At 40.1% G+C, this 13,910-nt stretch overlaps 2 protein-coding genes across 8 annotated transcripts; both read right to left on the bottom strand.

The window, feature by feature from the left end:
- Positions 1-294: 294 nt before the first annotated feature.
- On the bottom strand, positions 295-2,824 carry LOC116720493 (aly/REF export factor 2-like). 3 transcript variants are annotated; one of them, XM_032563791.1, is made up of 6 exons: positions 2,489-2,824; positions 1,326-1,472; positions 1,097-1,244; positions 965-1,013; positions 696-852; positions 295-598 (listed from the first exon to the last, which is right to left on the bottom strand). In XM_032563791.1, the coding sequence occupies exons 1-6, from the start codon at positions 2,687-2,689 to the stop codon at positions 578-580; spliced, it is 723 nt and encodes a 240-aa protein (XP_032419682.1). In that variant the 5' UTR covers positions 2,690-2,824; the 3' UTR covers positions 295-577. The 3 variants fall into 3 exon arrangements, with proteins under 3 accessions (XP_032419682.1, XP_032419683.1, XP_032419681.1); XM_032563792.1 differs by having other exon boundaries at positions 696-849; positions 2,489-2,823; XM_032563790.1 differs by having other exon boundaries at positions 696-858; positions 2,489-2,822.
- Positions 2,825-4,501: 1,677 nt separating this feature from the next.
- On the bottom strand, positions 4,502-13,910 carry scrn2 (secernin 2). 5 transcript variants are annotated; one of them, XM_032563785.1, is made up of 9 exons: positions 13,144-13,166; positions 12,884-13,046; positions 10,773-10,954; positions 10,234-10,433; positions 9,376-9,591; positions 9,088-9,253; positions 8,666-8,846; positions 6,255-6,411; positions 4,502-4,919 (listed from the first exon to the last, which is right to left on the bottom strand). In XM_032563785.1, the coding sequence occupies exons 2-8, from the start codon at positions 13,043-13,045 to the stop codon at positions 6,259-6,261; spliced, it is 1,260 nt and encodes a 419-aa protein (XP_032419676.1). In that variant the 5' UTR covers position 13,046; positions 13,144-13,166; the 3' UTR covers positions 4,502-4,919; positions 6,255-6,258. The 5 variants fall into 5 exon arrangements, with proteins under 5 accessions (XP_032419676.1, XP_032419677.1, XP_032419678.1 ...); XM_032563786.1 differs by having other exon boundaries at positions 4,502-6,411; positions 13,144-13,167; XM_032563787.1 differs by lacking the exons at positions 4,502-4,919; positions 13,144-13,166 and adding an exon at positions 13,703-13,910 and having other exon boundaries at positions 6,259-6,411.

Raw genomic sequence — 13,910 nt, 5'->3', positions numbered from 1 at the left:
TGAAATGTCATGTGTAGCACAATAAAGATACTTAGCACTTGATCAGGTTTCGTTTTGCATGAATTACAACAATGTGTTGTGTAATGTAGGTAATGTGGGTCTGTGGCACTGCCAACACCAGCAGATGACATGGTTCCCCAGTCCTTCACAGACTTTACATCAGACCTCAAACAACAACTAAGCAACAGGCTAAATACAAAAAACGTGACAGTTTTAGTCCATGCCCTGGACACCTTGCTGATATGTTTCTTTATGCCAACATCCTGGCGAGATAGTGACAAATGACAACATTGATTCATATCAACATTTATTGTTACAGTAAACAGACTGTCACAGAATCACATTTACAATATAAAAAAAGGAATCCAAATGGAACTACTTGCTTTGGGCAATTTATTGTTCATATAAACTGAATTTATTCTCAAAACAAAATTGCCCTAAACACAGCAATGAAAAAAAATTATACAATAAAAATGTTTACACAATGGTCCTTGAAATAAAATGGCCTCAAAACGTTTGATGCATTATACTGTTAAAAAAAAAAAAAAGAAAAAAACAAGAAGCACCCTGAGCGTTCTTAACTGGTGTCCATCTGACACTAAAACAAGAAAGAGATAATAATCATAGAATTATCAATATGAACATATACAGAGAAAGTAGAAACAACAACAAAAAAGTGTCATTCAGTAGCATACCTCTGATTTGTAAGCGTCCAACTGAGCATCTAACTCCTCTGCTGACAGCTGGGGTCTTCTTTCACCTCCCCTCCCTCGACCTCTGAAACCTCCACTGCTCCCACCTGGTCTTCTTTCAAACCGGGGCTGACCGAGCCTGCTGCGGTCAAAACCTCTGCTTGAGCTGCATACACACCAATAAAAAAAGTTTTAAAAAATCACTTATATTTCTTCACTCTAAAACAAAAAGCAAAAATAAAAAATATCACTTGCTATCAAGTTTTGCATACCTCTGTGTTTGAACTTCTGATGATTCTTGCTGGATTTTCATGGGACGACCTGAAAAGCAAAAGCAATGACATCATGAACCTCTATTGTGACACCCAAGATATAGATAACAGTTACAAAAAAACAAAACTCACCATCAAGAGGAACACCATTGTAATTCTTCATGGCTTTGATGGCATCAGCTTTATTTACAAAGTAGACATCTGCCATTCCTTTACTCCGGCCCGACCGGTCATAGTGTACCAATGCAGTCTTTATGGGGCCAAATTCTTCAAACAGCTCCTGAAAAGCAGAGCGTAATGTAAGTTATGTGGGCACCTCGCGGTTAGAGGAAACAAGATTGAAAAAAATGTCCAAAACCACCTTAATATCGGAATCAGAAACGCCGAAATCCAGATTGGAAATCAGAAGCTTGCTACTATCATCTACTCTTCTTTCTGGTACTGCACTTCCTCCACCTTCATTCTCCTCAAACATGTCATGCTGCCATTTGTCTGGCAACTCTCTGGGCTGCGGAGAGCAAAAAAGTAATGTTATAATAAAATTGCTGAATTTCACAGGGACAAGCATGAACACAAAAGTATATGGGCAACCCACCGAATTATTCTTTATTTTGTTTATAGTTTGATGTCTGGGTTGACCATTAAAGGTTATTCTCCTCCACATAGGAGAAAAAACTGAGGTTAATTTGTCAACTGATAGCGCAATGCTGTTTTAGTTTGATCATTGCATGTTACTAGTAGTAAAAATGGCATTCATAACACCTTCAAAGACTTTAAAACCTGTACTGAAATTTGGTCGATGCTTTTATAAGACTCTCTAGAACCAAGAATATGGAAAACCTTTTCCCCAGTATTTTCACTTTCTACCTCAAACATGTCTCAAATGTAAACTTAAAAAAATATGATCCACAAAGATAATTTTATGTGCCAATTTAAACAAAGCCTGACATCTATCCGGTGTTTGTTATTTTTATTTGTACATTTTGTTATTTTTTCTAAATGTGACATTGCTGACCATGGAGTTAGTCCTTTAACATCAGCTTTAACATGTTATTTTTAGAGCAAACAGCATGCTTAAATCTGGCCTCATGCATTTTACATTCAAATCCAGGGTTTTTCTTTGGTCTTCTTGCTATGTAGCTTGAAGTTTATAAGTTGCACATGCTTTATCAGGGTATATACCTATTCTTTGTAATCAGGCTTCTTGTGATACCTTTTCCTATACTTAAAATGTTTACATACATAAATTGCATTTAATTATAGACTGTGAAGCAATGGGTGGCATTTCTCCAGTTCCAGCATTGTGACTGTCCATCTTTTTCGTGGAAATATTTCTGAACAGGGATTTGTCATTGCTGCCAGTAGGAAAGGGGTTTGCAGCCAATAAACAAACTAGTTTTAAATAAAGTGGTTCAGGTACTGATGCACGTCCATTTACCAAGATTTAAACAATAGAGAGAAGCTAGTTATAGCGAGTATTGCTCAGACACAAACGACCAACTATTTAAAGCCTCTCTGTCTTACTCTGGTGTAAGGAGCTGCTCTGTTGTTCCTGTCGCGGTGAAAGTTGTTCTCTCGGCTCCTCGCCGCCGCCGGCGGCCTCGACGATCCACCGCCTCGACCTGAACTTCCTCCCCGCCTGAAGCCTCCTCCTTCTCCGCCGCGGCCCTCTCTCTTATTCATCTTGATAATCTCATCCAGGGACATGCTCATCTTGTCAGCCATGGCGCCGTTTAAACTTTCTGAAGCTAACAATGGAAATGGACGATAAACTTGCGACGTTTACCAACTGATTTACGTTGGCGCGATGTTGAAATCAGCCTGCGATCCGTCCTTGTTCTTCTTCTTCTTGTTGTTGTATTGCAAGTTTGCTTTGTGTTACTGACACCTAATGGGCCGGAGTGACAACGAGAATGCGTCTCTTCCGCCTCATTTTGAGGGGCCAGTTCTCTCCTAAAACAACAAAATTCGTTTGGAAACGCTTTTCCCTTTTAGAAGAACCACTAAACTTTAAATACACCTAGATCTGGATGATTATTTTATATTATAACAATATACGTTCCCTTTAGTTCAAGTAATTGTAATAAAGCTTTGTGTTCTTAAGCTCTGTGTACTTAAAATGAAATTGCCTTTTGCATTTAAAAATGAACCAAGGACAATATAGCAATTTTATTGTTATTCATATTTTAAGTAGATATTTTTCAAGAGTAGACACTTAGTAATGACTTAATAAAGTTGAAGGTGGTTTCTAATATTTATTATTTCAATGTTGAGAAAAATGCTTTACTCATCTTCCCATAAACTACCATGGTAAAGAAATGTATCCTCATAGCATAATGCTGCAACTTATTTGTCACAACGGGCAGTTTGTTCAGAGCAATGCACATGTCTGTAATTTTGGTGTCTTCTGACCACAGTACCTTCTTCCATGCATTTGTCTGGGCTCCTACATGGCTTGTGGTAGCTAGTAGAGAGGGTTTATTTTGACTGTCATTTTTCCAGTTTTCCATAAGGGTCAGACACACAACTAATCGTGTCAACATATTCACCCACCTGAGCTTTTGATCTCTGGTCTCCTTCAGAGTTATGCATGCATCTTGGTTGCTTCCCTGATAAAAACTCTCCTTTTCCAGGCAGTAAATGTAGCCAGATGGTATCGTCTTTGTGGGTTTGAAGATGTGCAATGCTCTTTCCATTTTTAGTAGATGGATTAAAAACATATGTTCGACTCTAGGTATATTTTGTTATAAACTAGTCCTACTGTAAACCTCTCCACCACTTTTCCCCCAACCTGTCTGCTGTGCTGATTCCTTGGTCTTAGCATTGTTTGACCTGTAAGAAACCTCTGCCGTCTTCACAGAACAGCCACATCTATAGACGGATAAAATTACACACAGACTAGATTTACACATTAGACAGCAGAAGGCGATTGGTTGCACTGGATTTTATTTAGGGTTATTTAAAAATCGCACAGATTTTTTCATAAATGTTCTGCTTTTCCAAGTGAAAATAAGTAAAATTATATATATTTTTTAATATTTAATACAGAAATGTTACATTTTAGTCATGTTTTTCAGATGTATACATTTGTAAAATGGCTGAATAAGCATCCACCTACAGTGGCAAATCCTTATTTTTAATTCATGAGTTGTCCTTTTATGTTCTTCAAAACAATTTACATTAGTTAGATGATATTTCACTTTTTGTTTCAAGAAATACCATTGTTCAGCGCTCGTTAGGGTGCATTTGCTGGGAGTTGCATTTTGAAAAATCAACTTCTTGTATATATTTTAAGGTACCAGATCGATGTGAAGTTTATTACCGGTACCATCTTTACTAAAATAGTTCTATACCGAGTGCATTTGCAATCACTATAGAATGCAACTGCCATAAATCCACGCTCGGAAAAGAATATCTATTCTATCCTATTTGCTTATTTAAGCAAACATTCTGGCAGACTGATCAACACATTACCTACCCATCATTAGCTTAGGTGTGAACCAAAACAGAAAAACAGAAGCAAACTATACAACACACTTTGGACAGGCTATGCACTTCCTTTATTACAGGTCTCCCTATGGGCAGCCTTCAAACCAGATGGCCACTCATTCATCTGCAGCAGCAAACAAACGTTTAAACAAATGCCTACTCAGAGTATTTGTGTAACAATCACACAGCTCTACATGAGCGCCCGTGTAGTCTACATCAGTATACTCACTAATGAGGTGCAGTCATTGCTCCCCGGGTGATACAGATGATAAATGTGCTCCAATTGCATGTGCAGCTCAGACATTCAGTCTGTGCTAATGATGGAAGGGGGTCAGAAATGCAGTTTGCATAAGTGAGGAGGTGGCCAACCAGACGAAGAAAGAAACACAAGAGATTTTTCTTTTTAATAGTCCCAGGGCCTTATTCTGCCACGCCATGAGTGCTGGAGGGTGTCCACTTGAGGGAGCTGTAACAAAGGACAAAACCATGAACACACCCTAGTGATCAGAAGTAGAAAGTTGACAAAAGTTCTGCACTGAAGAAAACTTGCTAACAATCTAGCATTTGCTGATATTGATATACAAATGGTTATGGCAGAGTTTATTACACACATACATGTCCATTTGGATCCCATTTTAGATTGTGTTAATAAGGGGGAGAGGAGAATATGGCTATGAGAAACAAAAAGTCAAAGGTGACATGCTATGAAGAACAAAGAATGAAAATAATTTTGATACACAAATAAAATTCACAAGTCACACTAGTGGAAACATCTCCACAGTCTGGTGTGGGGATTGTTGCCTAAATGCACCAAGGTAATTTTATGCTGCAAAACGTATATCCCAATATTGTATTCTAATTGCAAGATTGATTTAATTCAATTGCATCAAAGTAGGCAAACCACTTTGATGGAACAAGAGCCTGTGATTGTATGACCTTCAATCATTTGGATTATTTGTGTACGAGTAGGTGTGTAGCTGCGTGTCTGTGTTGAGCAGTTGTGTGTATGAAAATCTCCCAAAGGTGAAAAGTTGCTAGAATGATGCAAAGGGTGGAAAGCTTGCAACACTCAGAGGTTAAGACCAGAAAAGGGCAAATTGCAAAAAGACACCAACTCAGAGCAGTCATACAGCCATCACAAAGGCAGGTTGGTAGTGACACACAGGAGAATCATCCCACAGACCAAAGAGGCACAGATAGAGAAGGAATGCACTGAACCCCTGCCTCAGCATCACTTCCATGTCCCACAGTGAACAAGACTGGATCCCCACTCCGCTGGCAGCCAGGCTCCTGCACAAGCCACCAGCAACCCCCTCACCACCCTACAGGATCCCAGAATGACCAAGGGAGGGAGAGCACGGTACCATTTTTCCTTGTGAGCAATATTAGGGATTCCCACCATAGCTCAGCTTAGGCACAGGCTGAGAACCCATCATGCTCAGACATAGACCAAACCACCACAAAAAGAACACCACACCAACCAACCATCCCTAAAGATGTCGTCAGAGATCCCAAGCCATTCTTACCTGATCTAACCAGCGGCTTTTGTTTATGTGTTAAAGCAGGAAAGCTGCTAAAGCATAAAAGACAACAGCCATGCCCAGATTAGCTCCTCCTTCCTTTGGAAAATAATTACTAATAATTAGTAAACCTACACAAGGAAATTTATTGTCAGAGATTTGAATATTCTTTACCGTGCAACAAAAATATTACCTTGAATGTTTAACTTTGTGAATACCAAACCAAATTAGTCATTCGTGCACAAGATTCAACACTTAGAAGAGCTCTTGATGCCTCCCACCTTCTCACTGGTAGAACTTAATCTCTGTGTCCACACAATCAAAGAACAGGTCCCCCAGTTCATCTCCTGGTATCTCTCCGCTGAGCATGGCTGAGATCTCACTCAGACACTGCGACTCCAGATCCCTCAGGACGTCGTAGACAGCTAAACCTTCGTCCTGCGGCAGACACACAACACACACAGACGTCTGAGTGTCAACAACATCTGGGTCAGATGGCACTCACAAATCATTTGTTTAAGCTTACAGAAGCAGCGGCAATCTGACTCATCTGCAAAACACAGTAAAGCTCCTGTATGTTAAAACGAAGTGAATTCAGAGAGATTTGTACTTTTGTTGTCCAAGTCTGACACATTTGTTGGAGATCTTTAGAAAATATTCTTTAAAAACTTGACATTTAGATATCTGTAATTGTTGTTTTTCAAAATATTTTTCATATTGTTGCTATTTTTTTTTTTTTTTAGCAGTGTGGTTTTATCAAGAAAAACCAAACTTCCTGAGTCTAACTCAGCTAGACATCTACAGCTGTGGAAATATTAATAACAGCAGAAACACAACTGTTGTTGAACAATCTCTGTTTCCTCTCAACAACTGATGTGCTGTAAAAAACCAATGCACTGCTTTGTGAAAAGGAAAAGGCTGAGATTGATGCCTCCAAAAGTGTTAATAAAACTGTGATATAATAGTAGGAAAAATATTTTTGGATGAGTAGATATTCTTATACCTCTTATGTCACTGTAAAAAAAACCCCAACAAAATAAACTTTTATCCCTGGAGTCCCCATGAAAGAACATCTGCTGTTTAAATATTTCTGTTTGTAGTTGGTGGTTATCTTACAGTCTCATTTCCTTTTAACTTAAGCCTGTTTTGTTTTTTTTGCTCCCCACACACCTGGTTTTAATTTCTAATTACCGCACATGCTTTACTTTAATTGCTGTCTTCTGAGAGTATATTTTCTCCCTGGCTTCCTTTGTCAAATACCAGGTTTATACGGTAAACTTTAAGTTATTCCCCTAGGAGCCATTTCAGTTGTAGCTTAAACGAACACCATGGATCTGAATTTTAGAACAGACTTTGTTAGATCTGCTCAAATTAACAGCTTGTACTCAAGATGATGTCCAGACAACATGATGATGCATTTATGCATGAAAACCTAACAACTTGAATAAATTACAATTCTCCAAGGTAGTGCAAGACAGAACTCCCTGACAACGATGTAACAGACTCAGATGGGTTCTTCTCTTAATAAATGAAAATATCATTAGAAACTGCTCTGCACTCAAGTTTTCTATTCTTTACATTAAAATTAGTTATGCCATCTGAAACAAGACTGATTTAGAAAAAATGAAAGAGGAAAGATTTTCAGTTTGTACTGGCAGAAATGCACAGGTCACACTTGCATTTCATTAGTGTTGAATTATGTGATGTTATAAGTTATGATAATTTAATACCTTTAAAATAAACAACTTTTTTTTAATCGTAATGTATTATACACACAAATACTGCCTCGGTCATCTTTCCAAACCAAGGTCCCTGAACTTTTAATCATTTTTAAATTAAAATAAAGATATGAGATAATTCTGAATGAAATAAACACTGCATGGGTTATTTTAGATTCTCGTTATGGTGACTAATGTCAGTCCAAACAGGGCTCTGGACTGTCTGTGACCGGTTTACCTTCTAAATTACACACTGAATCTCAGACAGCACATTAGCTAAAAAAAAAAAAAAACTACAGCAAAAAAAACCTCTGTTCTTTGGAGACATTCTTCATGGCCCTCTTAGACAAGTGATACTTTTAGTTACTTTATAAAGTTATTTTAGCTCATCTGCTTCTTGTCTACTGTGAGGAAATTTCGGATGTGCGACTCCTGTAAACATTATCCACTAGTAGCACATCAAGTTGCTTAATTTTGTCTTCCTTAGATTAAACTGGTTAAACAGGAACCAGAACCATAATAAATGAAAATAGACATTATATATAATCTCAAAGTATAACTCAAAATTCAGTATGAGAGATTTGAGCTTTTCTGAAATTACTAACTAGTTTGAAAACATTGAGGCCAAATAGCAATTTATAGATATGAGGTGGAGCTACAAATTGGCAAACTGGTGAACCCACCAAGACCCATAAGCGACCATTCAGTAAACAAAGCGATTTTAAATGTCATCCAGCAGTCATTGTCAAACTTGGGCTTTATTTATTCAAGACTGTGCCTAGAGTGGCCAATACGCCACTTAAACATACAACTGAAGATCAAATTTAAAGTAGTTTCTTTGCTAAGATGTTTGCTATGTTGTGTTGGAGCAGCTGAAATGACAAGATCTGATTTCCGTGTAACTCAGGGATGTTGTTGACTTCCAACACAGATGGTCTCTGTCAAAGAGGTTAATAATATAAGTAATTCCCCACCGGTTTGGTCTCTATGGTGTTGAGCGCCACCTGGTGGGCCTTGTAGAGATCGTGTCTGCGATCCACCTGGCTCTGAAAGCGCGGCTGCTTCCTGACGGGGTCGCTTGGTCCGAACTGCGGAGAGACCACCCTCAGGACCGGGGTCAGACAGTCCGAGAATATAAAAGGCTTGAATATAGACCTGAGGAGGTGTGGGGTGTTGGTGAGGGGAAACAGAGATTGATAGATTCATAAGACAAGGGAGTACACTGATGTGGAGCAGCCTGTAGAGTCATTTTAAAATCAAACCCAAAGCTTGGCATTTTCTAGACAGATTCCAAAGAGTCTGCATTTCAAAATTAAATGTGCAAAGGGTTTGCTGTAGACTTTTACATGTCATCCCAACATAGCCTAACTGCTTCTTGCTGTAGTTTGAGACAAACCTGGATGGGTCTGGGGTGGCAGTGAAGAAGTGAATGCAGGGAAGGCTAGTGTCTCTGGGCAGGACAGACACCATGCTCCCTGTGGTGCAAAATCCTCCAGAGTCCATGCAGATGCCACTGGGTTTATCCCTCAGAATGGTCATCATCACCTCCGCTGTCACTGAGCCTGAACAACACAAAGTGATCAGCATCTTTATTGGGTCTCATTGCACAGATTTGCTTTAACAAACACCATAACTTACAGAATAATGAATGAAAATCATCAAAATCGTATTGTGGGAAATCTACCATCGTGCTGTTGAAGCAGTTCTGTGCCTCCCTTGTAGCGCTTCTTGGCCAGCTCCATCCTGGCCGGAGGGTTTTCAGGACTAAACACCTGAGAGAAGTTGAACTCTCCCTGGCCATCCCACCACCCCTGGTTCTTCGCCACGCTTCGTAGCTCTGGATGCTCTGCTGAGATCTCGGTGTGGATGGTTAATTGATTGGAAATGTTCTTTACGCCCTCTGAAAAGACAACCCAAATGCTGTTGTTTTATTAACAGGCTTAAATAGAATCCAAAATATTTCTTCCTTCAAAACAATAGCTTCACTAATTACTGAGAAAGTCCAAACATATTCCCTGGTCTGACAGGATGTGTAATCCATGCAACAACCTCAAAGATTCATCCTTTAAGCAGAATTTGCCCAAAAAGTGAGTGAGCATGCAAAATGGCATACATCATCAATTTTAAAACTTATCCTTTCCAATTGTGTTCAGACTTGTTGCTCATTGCAAACTGAATAATAATTAAAAAGAAAGGGAACAAGCAAGAGCAAGGCAGCCGAGATCCCAGCTCAAAGTTTCTGAAAAATGATGATGTAACATTTAGAAGGTCATATCCAGGCTTTAGTGCAACACAAAGCAAACCCAAGACAAAAGTAGTGATAAGTCTAGTAAAGGTCCAAACACACTGTAGTTTTTGCACATCTTTTTTAGAAGATTATCAACCACATCTGTCAAACTGACAAGTCTTTCTGTAATTAGTTTAGTTTGTTTGCCCTAAATACTCATTGCAAGCTTAAGCTTTACATTTGGTTGATGGAAGCGAAATTACAATACTATAAAAAAATGGCTATAAAACTAATATGTTCCCTCTAAAAACTGACCTGAGACTTTCTGTGCCACCCAGAGTCTCCCAGCGGTTTCGAGTACCCAGGCTTCACTGCGGTCCACCAGGAGGAAGGTGTTGTGGTAGCTGAAGGGTTCTGGTTCCTCCTTGCACTGCCCGCCCTGGCCATGCTGCTCCAAGAGGCCAGTGATGACTGTCAGTGCTGCCCAGGCACTGTCACCACGTTCCAGCCCGAGCCTAAAGATCAAACCCAAGCTCATCACTGAAATGCGGTTTGGGGGCTATGCTTATGTAAAGTGTGTTTGGATTGTGGTTCTTCTTGGTTTGAGGCAGCTCTGAAAGCTAAAGGAGTATTTTCCCATGCAAGGAAAATACTCCCTGCATACGATATGAATCGATATGAGCCACACTTCTACTCAGTTTAAATTGCACAATCTACACAGCTCTGCAAATAGGATTACTTCCTCCAAGTGTACAATATCAAAGCAGTATTTAATAACAACAATGAAAGATTGGTAACTTTTTATGTTTTATCAAAATGAATCAGAGTAATTTGAAAATGCTTCAGCAGCTCACCGGACAAGGTCCATGCCCAGCAAAGCTTCTCCAGGGACCACAGGCTCTCGGGTCCAGACTGCCTCATTCCCAATGCACACTCCTTGGTCATTAGCTCCCATTTCGGCGCCCCACAGCCAGGCTGGTTTACTGAGGACGACGGCATAAGTCCTCTCCACTTGAGGGATCTGGATGTACGTGCACTGCAGAAAAAAAAATTATTAATGGGAGAAAAAAAAAAGACTTTGATTATAAAAAAGTTAAACAACATTGCACAGTTGAGTTAGAAGCCAAGATACTTCTAAATCAACTCAATGGAGTTAAAAGTACTGGATGCTATATAGTACAAAACTGTATTTTATCCAGAGCGCAAAGATGGCAATTCCTCTCCCTTTGCAGACAAAAAAAAAATGTTGGTGAACTGTAGTGGGATAAAGGTTATATCGCGTTCATGTGACTATTAGGGATTTAGTTCTCCTCACACACATGAACAAAACTGAAACCTGCAGCTCTCAAGTATTAGTCATGATGAACCTAACCCGCCCAAAGTCACAATCAGCCTCCCAAAGTCAATTACAAAAGTCATAGGATGTCACCAAATCAACACAATAACTATTAGACTACGATCCTAAAGACTGAAAGATATGAAGGAAAAGTGTTTCTCTCCTCTGTATCAAAAGGTATTTCAGGAATGAGTGGTACCATCTGTAAAGAATTTCAAGTAGTAGCATCACAAATGAGGTGAAACATACCAGCATTTCCAGCAAGGACTAACTGAGAAATGAAAGATGTAAAGTCCTGGATAGAGCTATAACCCAGATCTTGATCTCATTGAGATGGAACGGGTAGCTTTAAACATGTTTTATATGTAGGAAACCCCTAAAACATCTCGCAGCAAAACTGAGGAGTGGGGAAAATGTTCCTCAGAACAATGTTATAGAAGAGTAAGTCATGGCTACAGGAAGCACTAACACTAAGCTAATTTGGAGCTAAGGTGTTCTAGATTGATGTTAAATAAGGTTTTTATTTAAAAACTAGATTAATTCAGGTATTATTTGTAATTAGTCTGCATTCCAATGATAAACAATTCTATGAATGAAGATTTGAACTTTTTTTTTAATGAATGAATATTTCACAGGGTGTTCTAACTTATGTACATCAATGTATTTCCTGAAAGGTATTCATTGTGTTTGAAATTAAAGGACACTTTTGGTTGCACTGAAACGCCACTTCAGTTTTGAAATTACTCCACCAGAAGGCTGACGTCACCACATCAGCAGGATGGTGGGACATGAGCATTGATGAGGCTTTAAAATTACTGAATTACCAAACTATGCATATTGATATCTCAAACACGCTGACAAGAGGGAATGACGCTTGTATTGACTTAAACTGCTTTCACCTATGAACACTGTAGATGGTCATTAATATGAAGTATGTTCAGTTTGTTTGGGACTTTTTCTGCTGTTGCTGTTCAGACACGCACTTCACAGTATGAGGTTTTTCACTGGAGATGAGCTCTAACAGCACGCAAATACGATCGGGGGGGATGGAGAGGTGGCTGTGGTCTCTGTAAAAGTACTGTGTTTTCTTTAAGGCATGTCAAGAATTGTGAATGGATTTTCTTGATTACTTCTTGCTTTGACAACAATATTACCAGCATTTAACAGCACCAACAGCTCGCAGCAAAAGGCGGTAAGACATTTATGTGGCGGAGCTGAAATGTCCAGTAAACGTTCCAATTTTTAGACATAAAAAATGTGAAAACCATGTTTCCTTTTCCTTCCACTTCATAGTTATGCAATACTTTGAGAGTGCTTGCCATACAAAATCTCAGTAAAACACATTAAGGTTTGCGGTTGTGGCAGTATGTGTGAATACTTGGGAGTGTGAATACTTTTGTAAAACATTAAGCCACAAGAGCGGCCATTATCCAGTGCAACTATTGTTCAAGACAACTTCATTGAAATACAAGCCTGGCTCCCTGTAAATCCAAATCAGTCCTCTGTATATTTATTGTAGTGGTTTTAAATGAACCATGATGACCTTCTGATCCCACTCTGCCAACCCACACTCATGGGTTAAAGAGGGAAAGGGGGCGCTTTGGTTGCAGCAGTAGTGGCCAGATTTACCTCCAGCGTGGATCCTGGAGGATGAGACGCGGCAGGGTGGTAGACCACCTCCTGCACCTCATCTCGGGGACGGTCTGAGTTCTTCCCAAAAATCACGTGGTCATCGCGAGAACCGGGGGGTAAAGAAACAAAACAGTCACATGACATGGGAGCCTGTGCCATCCTGCAACAACAACAAACAAACAAAATAAGCAAAAGAAACAGTGAGGAGGAGCTGCAGCTTAAAACATGCCAAATAAGCACTTTCTAGTGTAAACAACCCCGAGAGTCTGACGAGAGTGTTTGACATCCAGCACGAATGAGCGAGCCTCCGCCTTTTAACCAAAAAGTGCATGTGAGGCGTCAAGAGGAAGGGACCTCTCCGTTCCCCACCCGTCCTGCTACTCGCAGAAGAAAGTCCGCTCCAGCCGGTGCACTGAACATCACGCACGGATTAGGTGGCCGTCTTGTGCAGAGCACTTCATTGGCCGTAATCTCCTCAAATCCGAGCCCCATGTTGCTTTATTGCCGCTCCTCGCACGCATTTGCCATCGCGAATCGCTTTCGATCCGGAAATAACGCGTGGGGGAGCAAAAGAAAAAGTGTGCCTAGGGGCAGGAGCGGCGTGTTTAACACAGCTCAGCGTTTGCGAACAGCGGTGCTTATTACCAGAGATAAGGCCCTGCGCTGCCACTGCGCGAGCTGTCGCTTCGGCTCTGCTTATTTCCAGGAAATAAGAGGGGGAGTTAAAAATCAGAGGGAGTGGGGCTGGATTTGGACGGATCACGGCGTCTAAACACCAGACTACAACTAAGAGTGCAGTTGCAGGAATAAATTTACCTGTGTTTTAATTTTTCGGTGGTGGGAGCGGACGGTCAGCGGGGAGAAGACGGGCAGGTTGTAGAAACCGAGTCACGTGACCGAGAAATCCAAAGGTCTGTACTTAAAGGTCTCGTCTCGTCTGGCCACAAACAGCTCATCGTCTGTCAGAGTCCGGTGATGATGCAGCTTTTTTTCTTTTCTTTCTTTCTTTTTTTTATTTTTTTAT

The sequence above is a fragment of the Xiphophorus hellerii genome, chromosome 5, assembly GCF_003331165.1.
Source record: "Xiphophorus hellerii strain 12219 chromosome 5, Xiphophorus_hellerii-4.1, whole genome shotgun sequence".
NCBI classification, from domain to species: Eukaryota; Metazoa; Chordata; class Actinopteri; order Cyprinodontiformes; family Poeciliidae; genus Xiphophorus; species Xiphophorus hellerii.
Note: the sequence above shows the minus strand (reverse complement) of the source record. Positions and strands in the feature narration are given on the sequence as shown.